General features: G+C 50.4%; 1 protein-coding gene across 3 annotated transcripts in view; it reads right to left on the bottom strand.

Moving 5' to 3' along the window:
* The window catches only part of IKBKAP (inhibitor of kappa light polypeptide gene enhancer in B-cells, kinase complex-associated protein), a 71,394-nt gene that overhangs the window by 38,635 nt on the left and 19,220 nt on the right, over nt 1-13,539 (bottom strand). For all 3 annotated transcript variants that reach the window (XM_019517165.1, XM_019517166.1, XM_019517167.1), the window contains exons 7-14: nt 10,393-10,492; nt 9,761-9,851; nt 9,061-9,184; nt 8,038-8,131; nt 7,068-7,298; nt 6,623-6,793; nt 4,317-4,416; nt 3,419-3,610 (exon numbers count right to left, since the gene is read on the bottom strand). In XM_019517165.1, coding sequence (XP_019372710.1) covers nt 3,419-3,610; nt 4,317-4,416; nt 6,623-6,793; nt 7,068-7,298; nt 8,038-8,131; nt 9,061-9,184; nt 9,761-9,851; nt 10,393-10,492 — 1,103 coding nt within the window. The remainder of the gene's footprint in view (nt 1-3,418; nt 3,611-4,316; nt 4,417-6,622; nt 6,794-7,067; nt 7,299-8,037; nt 8,132-9,060; nt 9,185-9,760; nt 9,852-10,392; nt 10,493-13,539) is intronic.

Genomic DNA, 13,539 nt, shown 5'->3' with positions numbered 1-13,539 from the left:
CTCCCCAGCAGGTAAGTCCCACCTGCCTGGGGCCCTACTCAACTCACCCCTGCTCCTGCCTCTGCGGCACTGTCCCTCATTGTGGGGGCCTCAATCTAGCTCCCGCCCCTTCCCTCCTCCACGGACTAACCTACTGGGCTGGGGTGTGTGCGTGCATGCACAGGGGCACTCAGCTCCCCACCCCAGCCTTGGATCTACTCCAAGAGGCTCCAAGATCTACCGATGGATCAAGATCCACTGATTGGTGACCACTAGTTTACAGTCTCTAGAGAAACTTTCAGCGAAGTCACACCCATTAACACTGGGAAGGTGAGTTCACACAACATGACTACATTGATGAACTTACATCAATGTCCAGATGACATCAGCTCTTTTGAAGTAGCTGTCTGCAGTAGGTGCTATTAAACCTGCTTGCCAATCAGTAGAAAGGGAACTCTTAATGATCTATTTGCTTTAAGTAGATGGCTACCCTAGGATGAAAAAGACTAGAACTGCAGACACACGATCTATGGCAGTGGTCTCCAACCTTTTTAAGTACGAGAACACTTTTGGAATTTAAAAGCAACCCAGGTAAGTCTGTGGGGAGGGAAGGTGGGGGTGGGGCAGGGCAACTGAGGCAGAGAAAGAAAAAAATTATTTGGGGGCATCCCCCCCAGCAGGTAGGTATATGGGGGAAAGGGTGGGGGGAAGGGGAAGGGCCAGGGGCTCAGGGCAGATCGAGGCCCCAGCCCTAGCCCCACTCCCTCACCATGGGCCCTCGATCTGCACCCCACCCCCACCAAATGGCAGGGCTGGGCATGGGACAGAGCCGCAAGCGGCTTATTCAGGGGGCATGGGGGGCACACAGCCCCGAAGGGCATGGGGGAGGAGCAGGGGGGTGCCCCCAGATCTGCACAATAGGCAGGGCAGGGCAGGGTGGGCTGCAGCTGCGAGCTGGAGCAGGGCTCTTCCCTGCGGGAGTGTTGGGCCACCCTGTGCTCAGGCCGGGTGGTGGGGGGTGCCAGTAGTGGGGCTACAAGGGGGCTGCAGCAACCTGAAAATTCACCATAGCCCCCCCAACCCCTTCCCAGCACTGCCGCTGCCCACTCAAAGCGCAGCATGGCCCAACCCACATCAGAAACAGCCCAGCACAGCCTTCCCCTTCCCCACACACAGATACTGGGCACACAGCTCCAATGCCCTTGGGAAACAGCCCCAATGCCCTGCAGTGTGCACGCAGATACCAGGCACACTGCACCCGGCCCAAGCGCAGTGCAGCCCAGCACCCCTGCCGGGAAGAGCCTAGCCCTAGCCCACAGCTGTAACCCGCCCCGTGTGCAGATCCAGGGGCACACGCCCCCCCATGCCCTCTCCACGCTCCCCAGACGAGCCCCTCACAGCCCATTTCCACACCTGCCCCGGCTGTGCAGGGCCCACCCCTGCTCCAGCCCCGCTCACTCCCTCACTGCTGCTGCAGCTGTCCACCCTGCCCTGCATTTGTGGGGGCACATGTCCCCTCATCTGTGTGGCAGAGGCAGCTGCCATTGTGGGCTGGTCTTTGCGCCCTGACCCCTGCTGCAGCTGGCTTAGGAGCGGCTGAATGCCATGTGCGTTCCGCTGCTACGCTGAAACATGCCTGCACATGGCCAGCTGCAGCAGGGCTCGAGGCACAGTGGGCAGAGACAGCTGCCTCCGCCCCATGCAGAGATGGGGGGGGCACATGCCCCCAGGGCCCCCACCAGGGTGCATCCAGCAGCAGGAGCACCCTCCCCCTTTCTCCCCATTCCCCTGTAAACCACAACCCCCACCCCCCAGGCTCCAATCCTCCCACTACTCGGCCAGGCTGTGGCTCCTCTCACCTTCCCCTGCTCCCAGCTGGGCTGCACCATCCATCCCTCACTACCATCCATCCCTCACTGCAGGGGCCTCAATCTGGCCCCTGCCCCTTCCCCCCCTGACAGACTGACCTGCTGGGCTGGGGGAGGAGGGGTACATGCATGCACCCATCCCTCCTAGCCCAGGATCAACCAAAAGAGGCTCCCTGATCAACCAGTCAAACAGGACTGGCTGGTTGGGGACCACTGATCTATGGTATAATTTACACTTTATTATTGTTACTTCCCACTTACCCCCAGGGGTAACTTTTGCCAAGTAGAGTAACTTGCATGATGTACAGGCCCTACCCCAGTGTGTCTGCTCTGCTCAGACCAGTGTAATTTGCCTAAGTGTCATTGCATTTACCCAGGCACCACAGATCCAGTAGGATTTTGGCCTCTCTGCACTTCACGACTACAACAGGTCAGATGCTGCCTGCTTTCAGTGAGTCTCTGTGCGGGGGCAGATTTCAATAATGCAACAGTTTGAGCCAATGCCCTTTGACTCCAGGTATTTTATTCAGTGTGGGAAGAGACTGCAGACTTTGTATTACAGATGGATCAGAGTCCCTGCTCCAGCTAAACAAGAGCTACACAGTCATGTCACTGCCCAAAATGCTGTTCAATTTTGCCTGTAAGCTGTCATACCAAATCCAGGAAGGCTGGCTTTTTCTTTTTCCTGGCTCAAAAAACAAGCCCAGTGGGAGACCCTATAGCCTGCTGGTGAGGGTGCAGAACCTATTAGGAATAGCTTGGAGTTGTGAAAGGCAGGGCACAGCCATGTAGATGTCCCAAAGAGCAGGGTGAAACTGGTGCCAATGAAGATGCTGACAACAGCCCTGAAGACCCAAGCGTACTATTCAAGGTCCCTGCACTACATAGGCATTTCCAGCACCCTACTACTGAAGCACACCAACTTTAAAGGTGGTGCAACACTCCCCTCTATCAGTGAAGGATCCCCAGGATCAAAATCCAAAAAGTAAATGGATATTTACTTTTTATATTTTGATCCTGGGGATGGACCCAGGCTTCATTGGAAGTAGCCTTCTAGCCCCTGACCTTCTTGGGATAGGAACACATATGCCATGGATAGGGAATGACTTGTGGAAATTGCAAAATCTGTGAAATCAACAACCAAAAAAACCCCCAAAACCCTTAATAAAAATAAAATACTGGCTCCACAGTGGAAACCAGTAGTCCTCACTGGAGGAAGGTGCCAGCTGTCAGGGCAGCACAAAGGGAAGCACACACAATGGCGGCTGCCCCCTTGTCCCTCCTCCACCCCACTGGGGCCTCTCTACCAATCAGCACCGAGGGGCAGGGCTGCCGTGAAATGACCATGGAAATGAGAACTTTACACTGAGTTCAACCTGCAAAAAACGGTAAGTTCCTATGTGATTTAGGTAGACCCCTAGCCATGAATAAATCCCAAATCCCAGGAGCTTCAGGGGAAAAGGGTATCAAGGCCAGAAAGGGGCATCAGTTCTATATCAGACACCATGCCTAGCTCTAGAATCACTTGACAGTTGCATCAACCTGTACCCCAAGGAACTGTCTTGCAGTACCCAAGATCCAGGATCCCTTCTTCCTCCACCGTGGCCCCTGCTGAGGATGGTGCCACATTCAGATGGTGCAGGATGGACTGAGAGACCAGCTTCCCCTGGCTAACAGCCAGGAATGTGTCATCTTGCAGCCAGGTGAGAAGACGGAGCTTCAGTGGGTTCACTTCCCCATCCTCACAGCAGCCCAGGTCCACTCTGTTTGCATATGGAGAGAAAGGGTTTGGCATCCTCCAAGCGAGTCACACCCTGCCTTTCCCATGCAGGAAGAAGGAGCAGCCCTGTGCCCAGCCTCAGCAAAAGACCTGTCTAGTGAGGCAACGATATGCCTCACTCTGAAGTAGTGTGAATTCCTCCCACAGATGACAGGGCCTGTAGTGACAGCCAAGGGCTCAGTGTGCCCTACTTTGCTTTCTTGAAGTGGGACCAGCTCATCTAGTCAGATAGATTTGGGATCTGAGAGTACTGGGAGACAGGATTTCCATCCTCCTGGGCCCTGCCAGAAGCAGCCTCTTAGCACCTTACCCCCCTTTAAGTGCCTGCTCCTGCAAGTCCACAGGGAAGAGTAGAGCCTTCAATGTAACACAGATTCCTACTCCATCCCAGAAAAGCCACAGTTGTTGCAGTTGGCACCCTTTCTTGCCCTGACCAGCCACCTCAACAGAATGGCAAAGAGCATGGTGCTAAATTTCCTAGACATCAGGGCTGGGACCAAAGCCCTGCCATACCAGAGAGAGAGAACTGAGCACTCAGCTCTGCAGGAAGCACAACCTGTAGCCCTGCTCCCTACTGCCATCAAACTTTGCATTCATGCTCATGACAGGGACAATCAGAGCCACTACCCAGCCACCTGTTTCACATCTCAGGCCAGCCATTGCCATCACTACCCCAAGGCCCTGAGTACCTGTAGGTTTTCACCAGGTGTGGCGTTTCCACAGCAGCTTTGAATCCACTTCCTCCCAGCGCTCCCAGTTTGACACTGGAGTCCTGCACAGTGCACTCACCTGGCAAAGGAATGCACAAAAACCTTAGAGCAGGGGTAGGCAACCCCCAGCACATGTGCCAGAGCATGGCATGCAAAGGCATTTTGCTTGGTATGTGTGCCTCAGGACAGACAATGGGACAGCCAAGAGAGGTCTGATCCTTGTTGCAACAGTGCAGCCCCAGCCCCTTCCCCATCATCCGATTCAAAGCACGTGTGCACCTGCCGCCAGCAACAAGCCGGGCCGGGGCTCCAAGGACCCTGGTGCAGCTGCTTGCAGTCTCCCCGCCACCTGCTGTGAGCAGCCTAGGTTCTGAAACAGGCACAAGCGCCTCAAAGCAGGCAGTGAGGAAGGTGCCAGGGCTGCCCTGCCACAACAAGAATCAGGCCCCTTATGGCTCCCCCGCTGTCTGCCCCTGACATGCCAACATGGTACAAGTTGAGGTTGTGGGTGTTTTTGACACTGCCCAAGAAATGTTGCCAACTCCTGCCCTAAAGTAACCTGCCACTCCTATACACTTGAGACCTGTAGAGCAGGCAGCTGCTCTCTGTCTGGCCAGAGCCAAACGGGAGGCCACAGCAGTACAGCAGGTCAATAGCCAGTGTCATGGAAGTTGGCAATACTTCATTATCACTGGGCTTGGCAGGATTAGACTTTTACTGATAAACATCGATTTCAGCTGACTCAAAATATTTCCACTGGTAATAATCGAAATTTATAGAAAGGGGTTGTAAAAATCTGGGATGGACATAAACAAATCTGGGGCAGGGGGCGCCATGAGTGCATGCACGCATGCGCACACACACGCACGCACGCACGCACAGAGAGGACCTGCAGGCAAATGGAGGGGAGCCCCAGCTGCACTCCTGCACACTGCTCCTCTGGTAGTGGCTTGGACAGCCACTGTAGGAGCTGGGGGCTGTGCTGGTAGAGTGGTGCTGGGAGAGCAAGTTCGAGGGGCAGGGCTGCTAGCAGACGTTGGCTGCTTGCTCTGCCCAGGTCCCTGCTGGTGATTGGGCACCAAACTCTTGGTGAGTCCAGCCTGGCCCCTGTGTGATTGGGGCAGAGGCCAAACTGCCGCCGAGTAAGTAAATGGATATTTACTTTTTATATTTTGACATGCAACTTTATAAAGCTTTTAACAGTATACTAGGCAGACAAGGTTCTTTGGGTAGATGTGATATTGTTTATTAGACCAACTAAGTAGTTAGAAAAAATTGTGCCCAAAAGCTTGCAAAGAACAATTTTTCCAACGATTTAGTTGATCTAATAAAAGATATCACACATCTACCCAAAGAACCTTGTCTACCTATGTCCTTAGATCAACACAGCTACAACCAACAACCTTAACAGTATACTGTCATTACTAAATTGTCTGGCCCCCATATCCCTAATTTAGTGCAATCATGAAAATTTAAATAGATTTAAAAAACAGTAAAAAGTGAAAGAAATGCTTAAAACTAAACATTGATTTTAGCCACAAAATTATTAAAAATAAAAATCAAATTCTGTCAAGCTTAACTATCACCTACCTCTGTGATTCCTAGCCTGGCTTCAAGACAACCAAAGTAGGATGCACAGAGAAAAATCTCCAGGGAGGCTGTTCCTGCCTCCCAGGACGGGATCCTCTCACATGGCAGGTGCAATAACTGGGCCACTGCATCATGCACCCCTGAGGAAGCTGGATTCATACAGATGGGCCTTTTCACCACTGTAGGTTTTCAGAGCTTGACTGATCCCTAGACAAAATGCGTCTCCCTCCCACTTCCACCTCCAGGGCCAAACAGTACAATGAGGAACTTTCAAAGCCACAATACATGCAAAAAAAAAAAAACACCCAGGAAAAAGGCCATGAGACAACCTCATAGGCTGACATGACTGTTGCAGCCAGGAGTTGCCCCAGCAGAAGCACAGAGGGGAACAGTGATAAAACTGTTTACAGCCCATAGGTACCACATTTCCACAGGACTAGTCCATTCCCAAGATGCTTTGCAAGCCTCTGAGTAATTGAAAGGACCCAGAGAGAGAGAGAGATGGGGGGGTGGGGGGGGGAAGAGGAGGAGGAAGCAGACACATTTCAACTCCCCCAATGCATTTGAGACCAGACCATTCAGAGCCAAAAGTGAGGTTCCTCTCACTGACAGACAGACATTCACCAGTTCTTTTGGGCACACACCACAGGGGCAGGGGAAAGCCTGTCTCTGCACATGGGATACAAAGTACAAACCATATCTGTACACAGAGATCCTGCTGTCAACATCAAAGATAGCCAGATCTCTGCTCGTCCAGGGATCAGTGTGGAACATGACCTGATTGACAGCCCGTGGGAGCTGGAGCTGGAATGTGCACATGGGCGGGGGCACCATCGCATGCTGGAATGCCGTCACCAGCACCTTGTCTGTAGAAAGGATGACAAGTGGGGGGGAATAAATATATACATACTTACATAAAATCTTAACCTATTCTCCAGCTTCTCAATGCATAATGGGGCCCTCACTCAAAGCCCATTACACCAACTAGCCCTGAAGGAGGGAGCTGCACCCAGTATCCATATCTTACGCTGACCCCAGCTCACAAGAAGGTAGCAATCAGGCACCAAAGAACCAGAGACCAATTTGCTGGGCACCAGCCATCCCCCACTACTACAGGCTTCAGGGTCACCCTTGTGTTACCTCCATCAATGACAGCCACGCTTGCCGAGTGGCAGCTCTCCTCTCCAGTACTGCGGTCAGTGCTCCAATGCCAGTCATAGCAGAGATAGCGCCAACCTCTGCAGAGGACATGCAGCCGATACGGGATCTCCGAGTCCCACAACAGCAACGCAAGCTGGCTTCTCTTGGAACTGCCAAAATGCAGGCTCTGCTTCAGGTACCAGTGGTAGTTCCCTGTTGTCCACAGCTGGACTACAGAGAGATAGGAGGTTATTGCACCTTATAGGGGCAGGCCTGGCTCCTCAGTCCCCCATGTGAACAAGTAGAAGTATGAGAGTCAGCCTATCCACCCCAAGGTTGCAGCTTGGTCCCTCTCTCTAGTCACAGCCACCACCAGAATCATTCACTACAAATAGGGCAGCATCTGCTGCAGCCTCTCCAATTTGTCTGATGCTTGGCAGTTACCTCCACATCCCAAAGACAGACTGGCTTCGGGGTGAACTGCTGCACACTCCCCATATAATCATTGTCAAGACACTGTCTTCAAGACACTATTCCCCACCTGTCCAATCTTTCCCATCCTGCCTATTTAGACTGCAAGCCCCTTGAGCTAGGGACAGTTTCTTACACACACCAGCACAAGGGAACCCCAATCCCAGGTTTTGCCCCAAAGAGTCAAACTCCAAAATCCTCTCTACTTCCCTCTTTTCTCCCCAGAGACCATTCCTGAAGAGGACACTGCTATTATGGAGACATACCAATGGACACTTTAGGCTCTAGGAAGAGCTCTCTACAAGCACTGGAGTAGCTGTTCCAAGAAGTGTTAACCTCATTTCAGAGCAGAAGTCTTGAACAATGATAAACTAACAGAATGTCTTGTACTCCAGAAGGGCAAATGGTCCTTCCCGGTCATGTGTATGTCCCAAGCCACAATCACTTACTACATTGATAGTTAAATCCCAGAAGCCAGGGCACAGAAGAGCATTCCTACCATAAGTGCTTGGCTTGGAGCAGTTCTTGTTCTGAAGATCTTCCAGCCACACTGCCAGGACCGTCGAGTCAGAGTTCCACAGCAGCTCGTTAACCTGATGAGACAGACCTAGCCTAGAACTGCTTACTCTGATGCTAAAGAGAAGCAGATGCACCCTCTTTGTGCAGGGTGAGGAAACCAGAATGCTAGCAAAACATGACCACTTCACAGGGCTCTTGGTGGCTCCCCCAAAGCCAGGGCCAAGATCATGCAGCAACCCCTTCACCACCATATGGTCTTTCAGGAGCTAAGAAAGTGGTATTAGCTGAACTCTCATCAAGGGATCACCAGTATTCTCATCCCCGGCATAGCATTCACCCAGGGGGCTCTCACCAACCAGAGGCAGCAACAAGAGCAAATCCAAGCAGAGGTTATTAGTTCTCCACTCAAACTGCTCAGTAGCACTCTGCCACATCGTCCTGCTCTCTCCACACAACACTTGCATTCCCACCCCAGCTGCTAGACAGAACAGCATCCTGAGGGAGCAGCTGCCCTAGGACAGGTAAAGAATTCCAGCAGCTCCATGCTGGAGCCTCTGGAAGGCACTGGTGTCTCCTACTTGGAAGCTCACAGTTATAGATATGGGGCCCAATTCCATCCCTAGTGCCACTGTGAGAGATGGGCTGGTCCCAGTGCTCCTGGGTACTTTGGGATCAATAAATTAAATAAGGGGCCTGACTGTAATGTGAGACTTTCCCCAAGAGACTTTTCTCTTTCTGGCAAGCCTGTCAGTGGCTGATAGCAAAGACACCTCTTCTGCACAGAGGAGAGCTAAACCCAAGTTCTTTCTAAGCTTGGAGCTGAGGCTCAGAGTCAGGTTGTGATTAAGAAGAATTCAACAGCTACAGCAAATTCAAACCCAGATATGGGGCTACTCCAGTCTGGGGAATCCTGTCTACCACAGTGCAACCACAGGTCTTCACCCCCCAAGAGCTCAGCAGACAGAACCATGCAGGAGCCCAGTACACACAACTCTTCACCCACCTTGACCTGTCCCTTCTGGAAGGAAAGGGTAAACTCCCCATGAAGGAGTCCATTCTTCTCAAAGAAGACAATATCATGCTTGTTGGGCTTCTCCTGTGTGGATGCTATGAGGCTCCCGGAAGGCCTTAACATAAATAAAAAAGGGAAAGCATGGCGGGGGAGGAAGAGTTTCCACCCATCATGCTTAGGACGAGAGAATTCTGGCTGCCCCAGAATAACATGCTCAGGCACACAACACATGAGCCAAAGCAGCAGCAGTGGACTTGCTTCTGTAATGCCTTCCACTATAGAAGGCATTACAGACATTGTGAAAGGGAAAGCTAAGCAGCTGTTCATCAGGCATCTCTCTAAAGGCAGGCAAACTCCAAATACAGGAAAGAAGAACAATGGAGCTCCTCATTACAAAGAGCCAGGAGTTGGTAGGGGGTTGCCACGAGGCCAGGTACAGGGTCTACCCTTCCCTCCCAACCCCAATATTTTGCTTCTAGAGTGGAACAGGGATGTTCTCTAAGGAAGAAAAGAAGATTGGGTATAAAGTGTTGCTCTTTGGCATTTCACATTTGACCAGTAACAGGAAGGCTTCAAGCTGGGCCTTGAAAGCTTGGGCAAAGCACAGAAACAAAGAAGAGCAGAGAGACAGACATGGAGGGCACAAGTGAACAAAACCTAGGCTGCAGTGCCTAGCTTGCTGGCTACTCACTTCCAGGCCAGGGCTTGTTCTAATCCTGGGACAGGCTCACTTGTTGACTGAAGGACAAGCTCTCTGCTCCACACTCTGACCTTCCGAGCCCCTGCTCAATTGAGATGGAGGGAAGATGGGAGATAGGGGTGTGTAAGGAAAAATACCCATGAAAAGCATATTCTATATTTGGCAGGGGGAGGGCCTTTTGCTCAGGCAGCTCTCACATAGCCAAGAATGACCATCTGCTTCAGGCTAAGCAAGAGCTTCTATTCAGTAAGCCCAACTCTGAACACTGCCCCCACCCCACTACCCCCTTCCTGCCTTGAGTGCTTGCCCAGTTTGAAGTGCTGAAGTATCAGTAAATAGCTCTTTTCTAGTGAATGCTACTTCTCCACTCAGTGAAGTTCCTCAGAGAGCTCATGGTTAAGACATGACATTTCTTAGCCTAAAAATAAGTCTCCCATTTGGAAAAGCCCTGAACAGTTTGTTCCAGCCATGATTAAAAGTCAGCTTGGCGGGTGACACTAGAACTCACCACGGACAAGCTAGTACCCAATGTAAAAAGAATCTCCCAACTTACCAGTGGCCGCCCCCATGCTCAACATGTGCAAGTACTTAAACCGGCACCGGTGTCCTGTTCAATCCCATACCTGTCTCCAGACAGACGGCACCTACAGCAACAAACTGTCCATCCCCTCTCCAGGTCACTCGAGGCCTACCATCATCCCATGGTGATGCAAGTGGCACTTCCTGAATTTATGCAGAGTAAGGAAAAAAAGAAGGAGCAATTAATCATTGGAATGATCTTTGACTACAGAAATCTATGCAGCTCCACTGGCTCTCTATGACAGTCCCATACTATAACCAATTGTATTCAAACACCTTGTGAAAAAACATTAAGGTTGCAAAGCTGAGAAACCATGAGTTTAGAAATGCAAGAGTCAAGGCTGCCTACACAACTATAACCTGTCCTGCTTTTGCCTGGGGCTTTGAAAGCCTTTAGGCAAGGAGTTTTCAACATTTTTTAAAGAGTGTACCCCTTCTGGTGGGTACCCCTCTTGAACTGTACCCCCTGGACGAGCAAGGGAGGGGGCCAGCAGCCAGCTGACGAGCGGGGGGGGGGAGGAGGTCCCCCAGTGGTTGGTCAATAAGCAGGGGGGGTGCTGACGGCCAGCTGGACACGAAGCAGGGGTACTTGGGCAGCAGCAGGCGGCGTATGGCAGTGGCGCACTTCCCAAGTACTGCTGCTGCATACCCCCTGGAGCCTTCCCAAGTATGGTTGACAACTCCTGCTTTAGGCCATAAACAAAGATTGCATTTCTCCTGGGAGAGAATGCCTTGTCCTGTGCTCACAGACATATGTGTCAACTATTCTAAGTCAACATCTACTGAACTACATGTGATAAAATGCACAATCACCTTCTTCCAAGTTGTTGCAGTGTGTCTGTATGGTTATCCCAGGGCCCGTCACCATGCAGGGCAGTAAAAGGACATCTTGAGAGTATGCAGGGGTGAGTCCACCTGTGACCTGTCACCTCTGGACATTAGAATTCTCCCCTCTCCTCCCACCCTGATACCTCTCACAGAGTGGCTGCCCCATGTTCAAGAGCAGCCAGGACTGGGGTGGGAATAGTGCATTGTGAGTTGTCTGCAGGACCATGTGGCCAGCTTGTCCTGAGACACTAACTGTTAACACACATCTGCTAACACTATTCTCCCCACTATTATGACTGGGGAATCTGATATTTGTAATTATGACAGATAAAATAAATAGGAACACAAGGACAAGTACAAGTACAACTGATGTAGAAATGGCAAGACTCCCAGTTATATAGACATACATGAGTACACCCACAATCCTCATACCCCAGAATTGGGCATTCATACCACAAGGGCTGTCAGCTGCTCAAATTAGGCGGGCAGTGCCTAAGAGCCAACTGGCTTCAGCACCTTCATATCAGAGGATATCAAGAGTTCATCCCTGAAAAGGCTATCCAAATTGCTTCTTGAAAACCTCCGGTGAAGGAGACTCCACAAATTCCCTAGGCAGTCTGCTGCACTGCATCACTGTTCTAACAGTGAAGGTGTTTTTCCTGCAATTTCAAGCCACTGTTACACATCCTACTGTCTGCAGTGATGGAAAGAGGTATTTTCTTTCATCTTTATGGGAGCCCTTCAGGTATTTCAAGACCCCTTTTAATAGCCTTTTCTGCAAACTGAACATGCCAATTTCTTTCAGCATCTCTTCACATGGCTGCCTTTCAAGACTTTTATCATTTTTGTCAACAAACTCTGTGGCCTCTCTAATTTTCCATGTCCTTTTTAAAATATGGAGCCCAAAACCGTACATAGTACTCTAGATGGGGACTAGTCAGTACCCAGCAAAACAATACTATCACTTGCTGTGTCTTATTCATAATGCTCCCATTTATACAGCCTAAAACTTTATTGACCTTTTTTGCAACTGCATCATATTGCAGACTCAGAGTCTGGGATCTACCAAGATCCTTTTCCATAGTGCTGTCATCCAGCAAGTTGTCATCCATTTTGTATTATTCTTCCCAAGGTGTAGCACCTTACACTTGTGAGCGCTCAACTTCATCCTGGTAGTTCCACCCCAGCTCTCCAATCTGTCAAAATTCTTCTTAATTACACTCCTGTTCTTTGGTGTATTTGCAATACTTCCCAGTTTTGTGCCTGCAGATTTTCTCAGGAAGCTCTCTAGTCGAGCATCCAAATTATTAATAAACACACTGAACAGCACTAGGCCCAGGGCAGACCCGTATACGACTCTATTCAAAACCTCCTGCCATTCTAACATGGATCCATTTAAAATTACCATTTTCTTGCAGGTATTGAGCCAGCTGTCTATTCACCTTGCAGTTTTGTCTAGCCCACATTTCTCCAATCTGTTTAGGAGAAGGTCACACAGGACTTTGTTAAACGCTTTACTGAAGTCCAGATGCACTATATTCCCTACATTACCTTCATCTACCCAGCTAGTTAATTTGTTGACAGAGATCAAATTTGACTTGGTTTATTCTTGATAAAACAGTGCTTGCTGCTCATTGTAAGACTTTTGTCCTCCAGATGCTTGCAAATGGACTTAATTATGATACGCTCCAGTCACTTCCCAGGTTTTGAGGATAGTAGTTAACTGGTTTACTTCATGTCCTCTTTTTTTTTTTTTTTTTCACACAGAGGGACATTAATGTTGGCCATTTTCCAGTCCTCTGGTACCTCACGTCTTCCACAACTTCAACCTCCCTGTGTCTCAGCTCTCCATCTGGGCAGCTGTAAAAATGAAGTCAGCAACATCTGTGGAGCACTCCAAGACTATAGTGACCAGCATCACAGAAAAGCCCATGAGGAAGAAGCAGGATTTAAGCAGTGGGCAGTAAACATGTAAGCCATGCATTAAGGATAAAACTGCAACTGGGTATTCTCCACCCTATGCACTGAATGAGGCCCAAGGTCCTGAGAGCAAACCAGGCTTTGACTAAAGACTAGACCAAACTAAAGACAAGACCAAACACATGTGCACAAGGGACCAAATTCAAGTTGTGCCAGCAATCTTCTCTCCTAACCTATGAGTCCTCGTGGTGCTCGGGCCAGGTGCCGGATGACTGGAAGATGGCTAACGTGGTCCCCATCTTCAAAAAAGGGAAGAGAGAGGACCCAGGCAACTATAGGCCCGTCAGTCTTACCTCTATCCTTGGGAAACTTTTTGAGAAGATCCTCAAGGAGCACATCTGTGATGGGCCGGCTTCAGGGATGATGCTCAAGGGCAACCAGCA

Source organism: Gavialis gangeticus, unplaced genomic scaffold (assembly GCF_001723915.1).
Source record: "Gavialis gangeticus isolate Ggan-Ray unplaced genomic scaffold, GavGan_comp1, whole genome shotgun sequence".
NCBI classification, from domain to species: Eukaryota; Metazoa; Chordata; order Crocodylia; family Gavialidae; genus Gavialis; species Gavialis gangeticus.
Note: the sequence above shows the minus strand (reverse complement) of the source record. Positions and strands in the feature narration are given on the sequence as shown.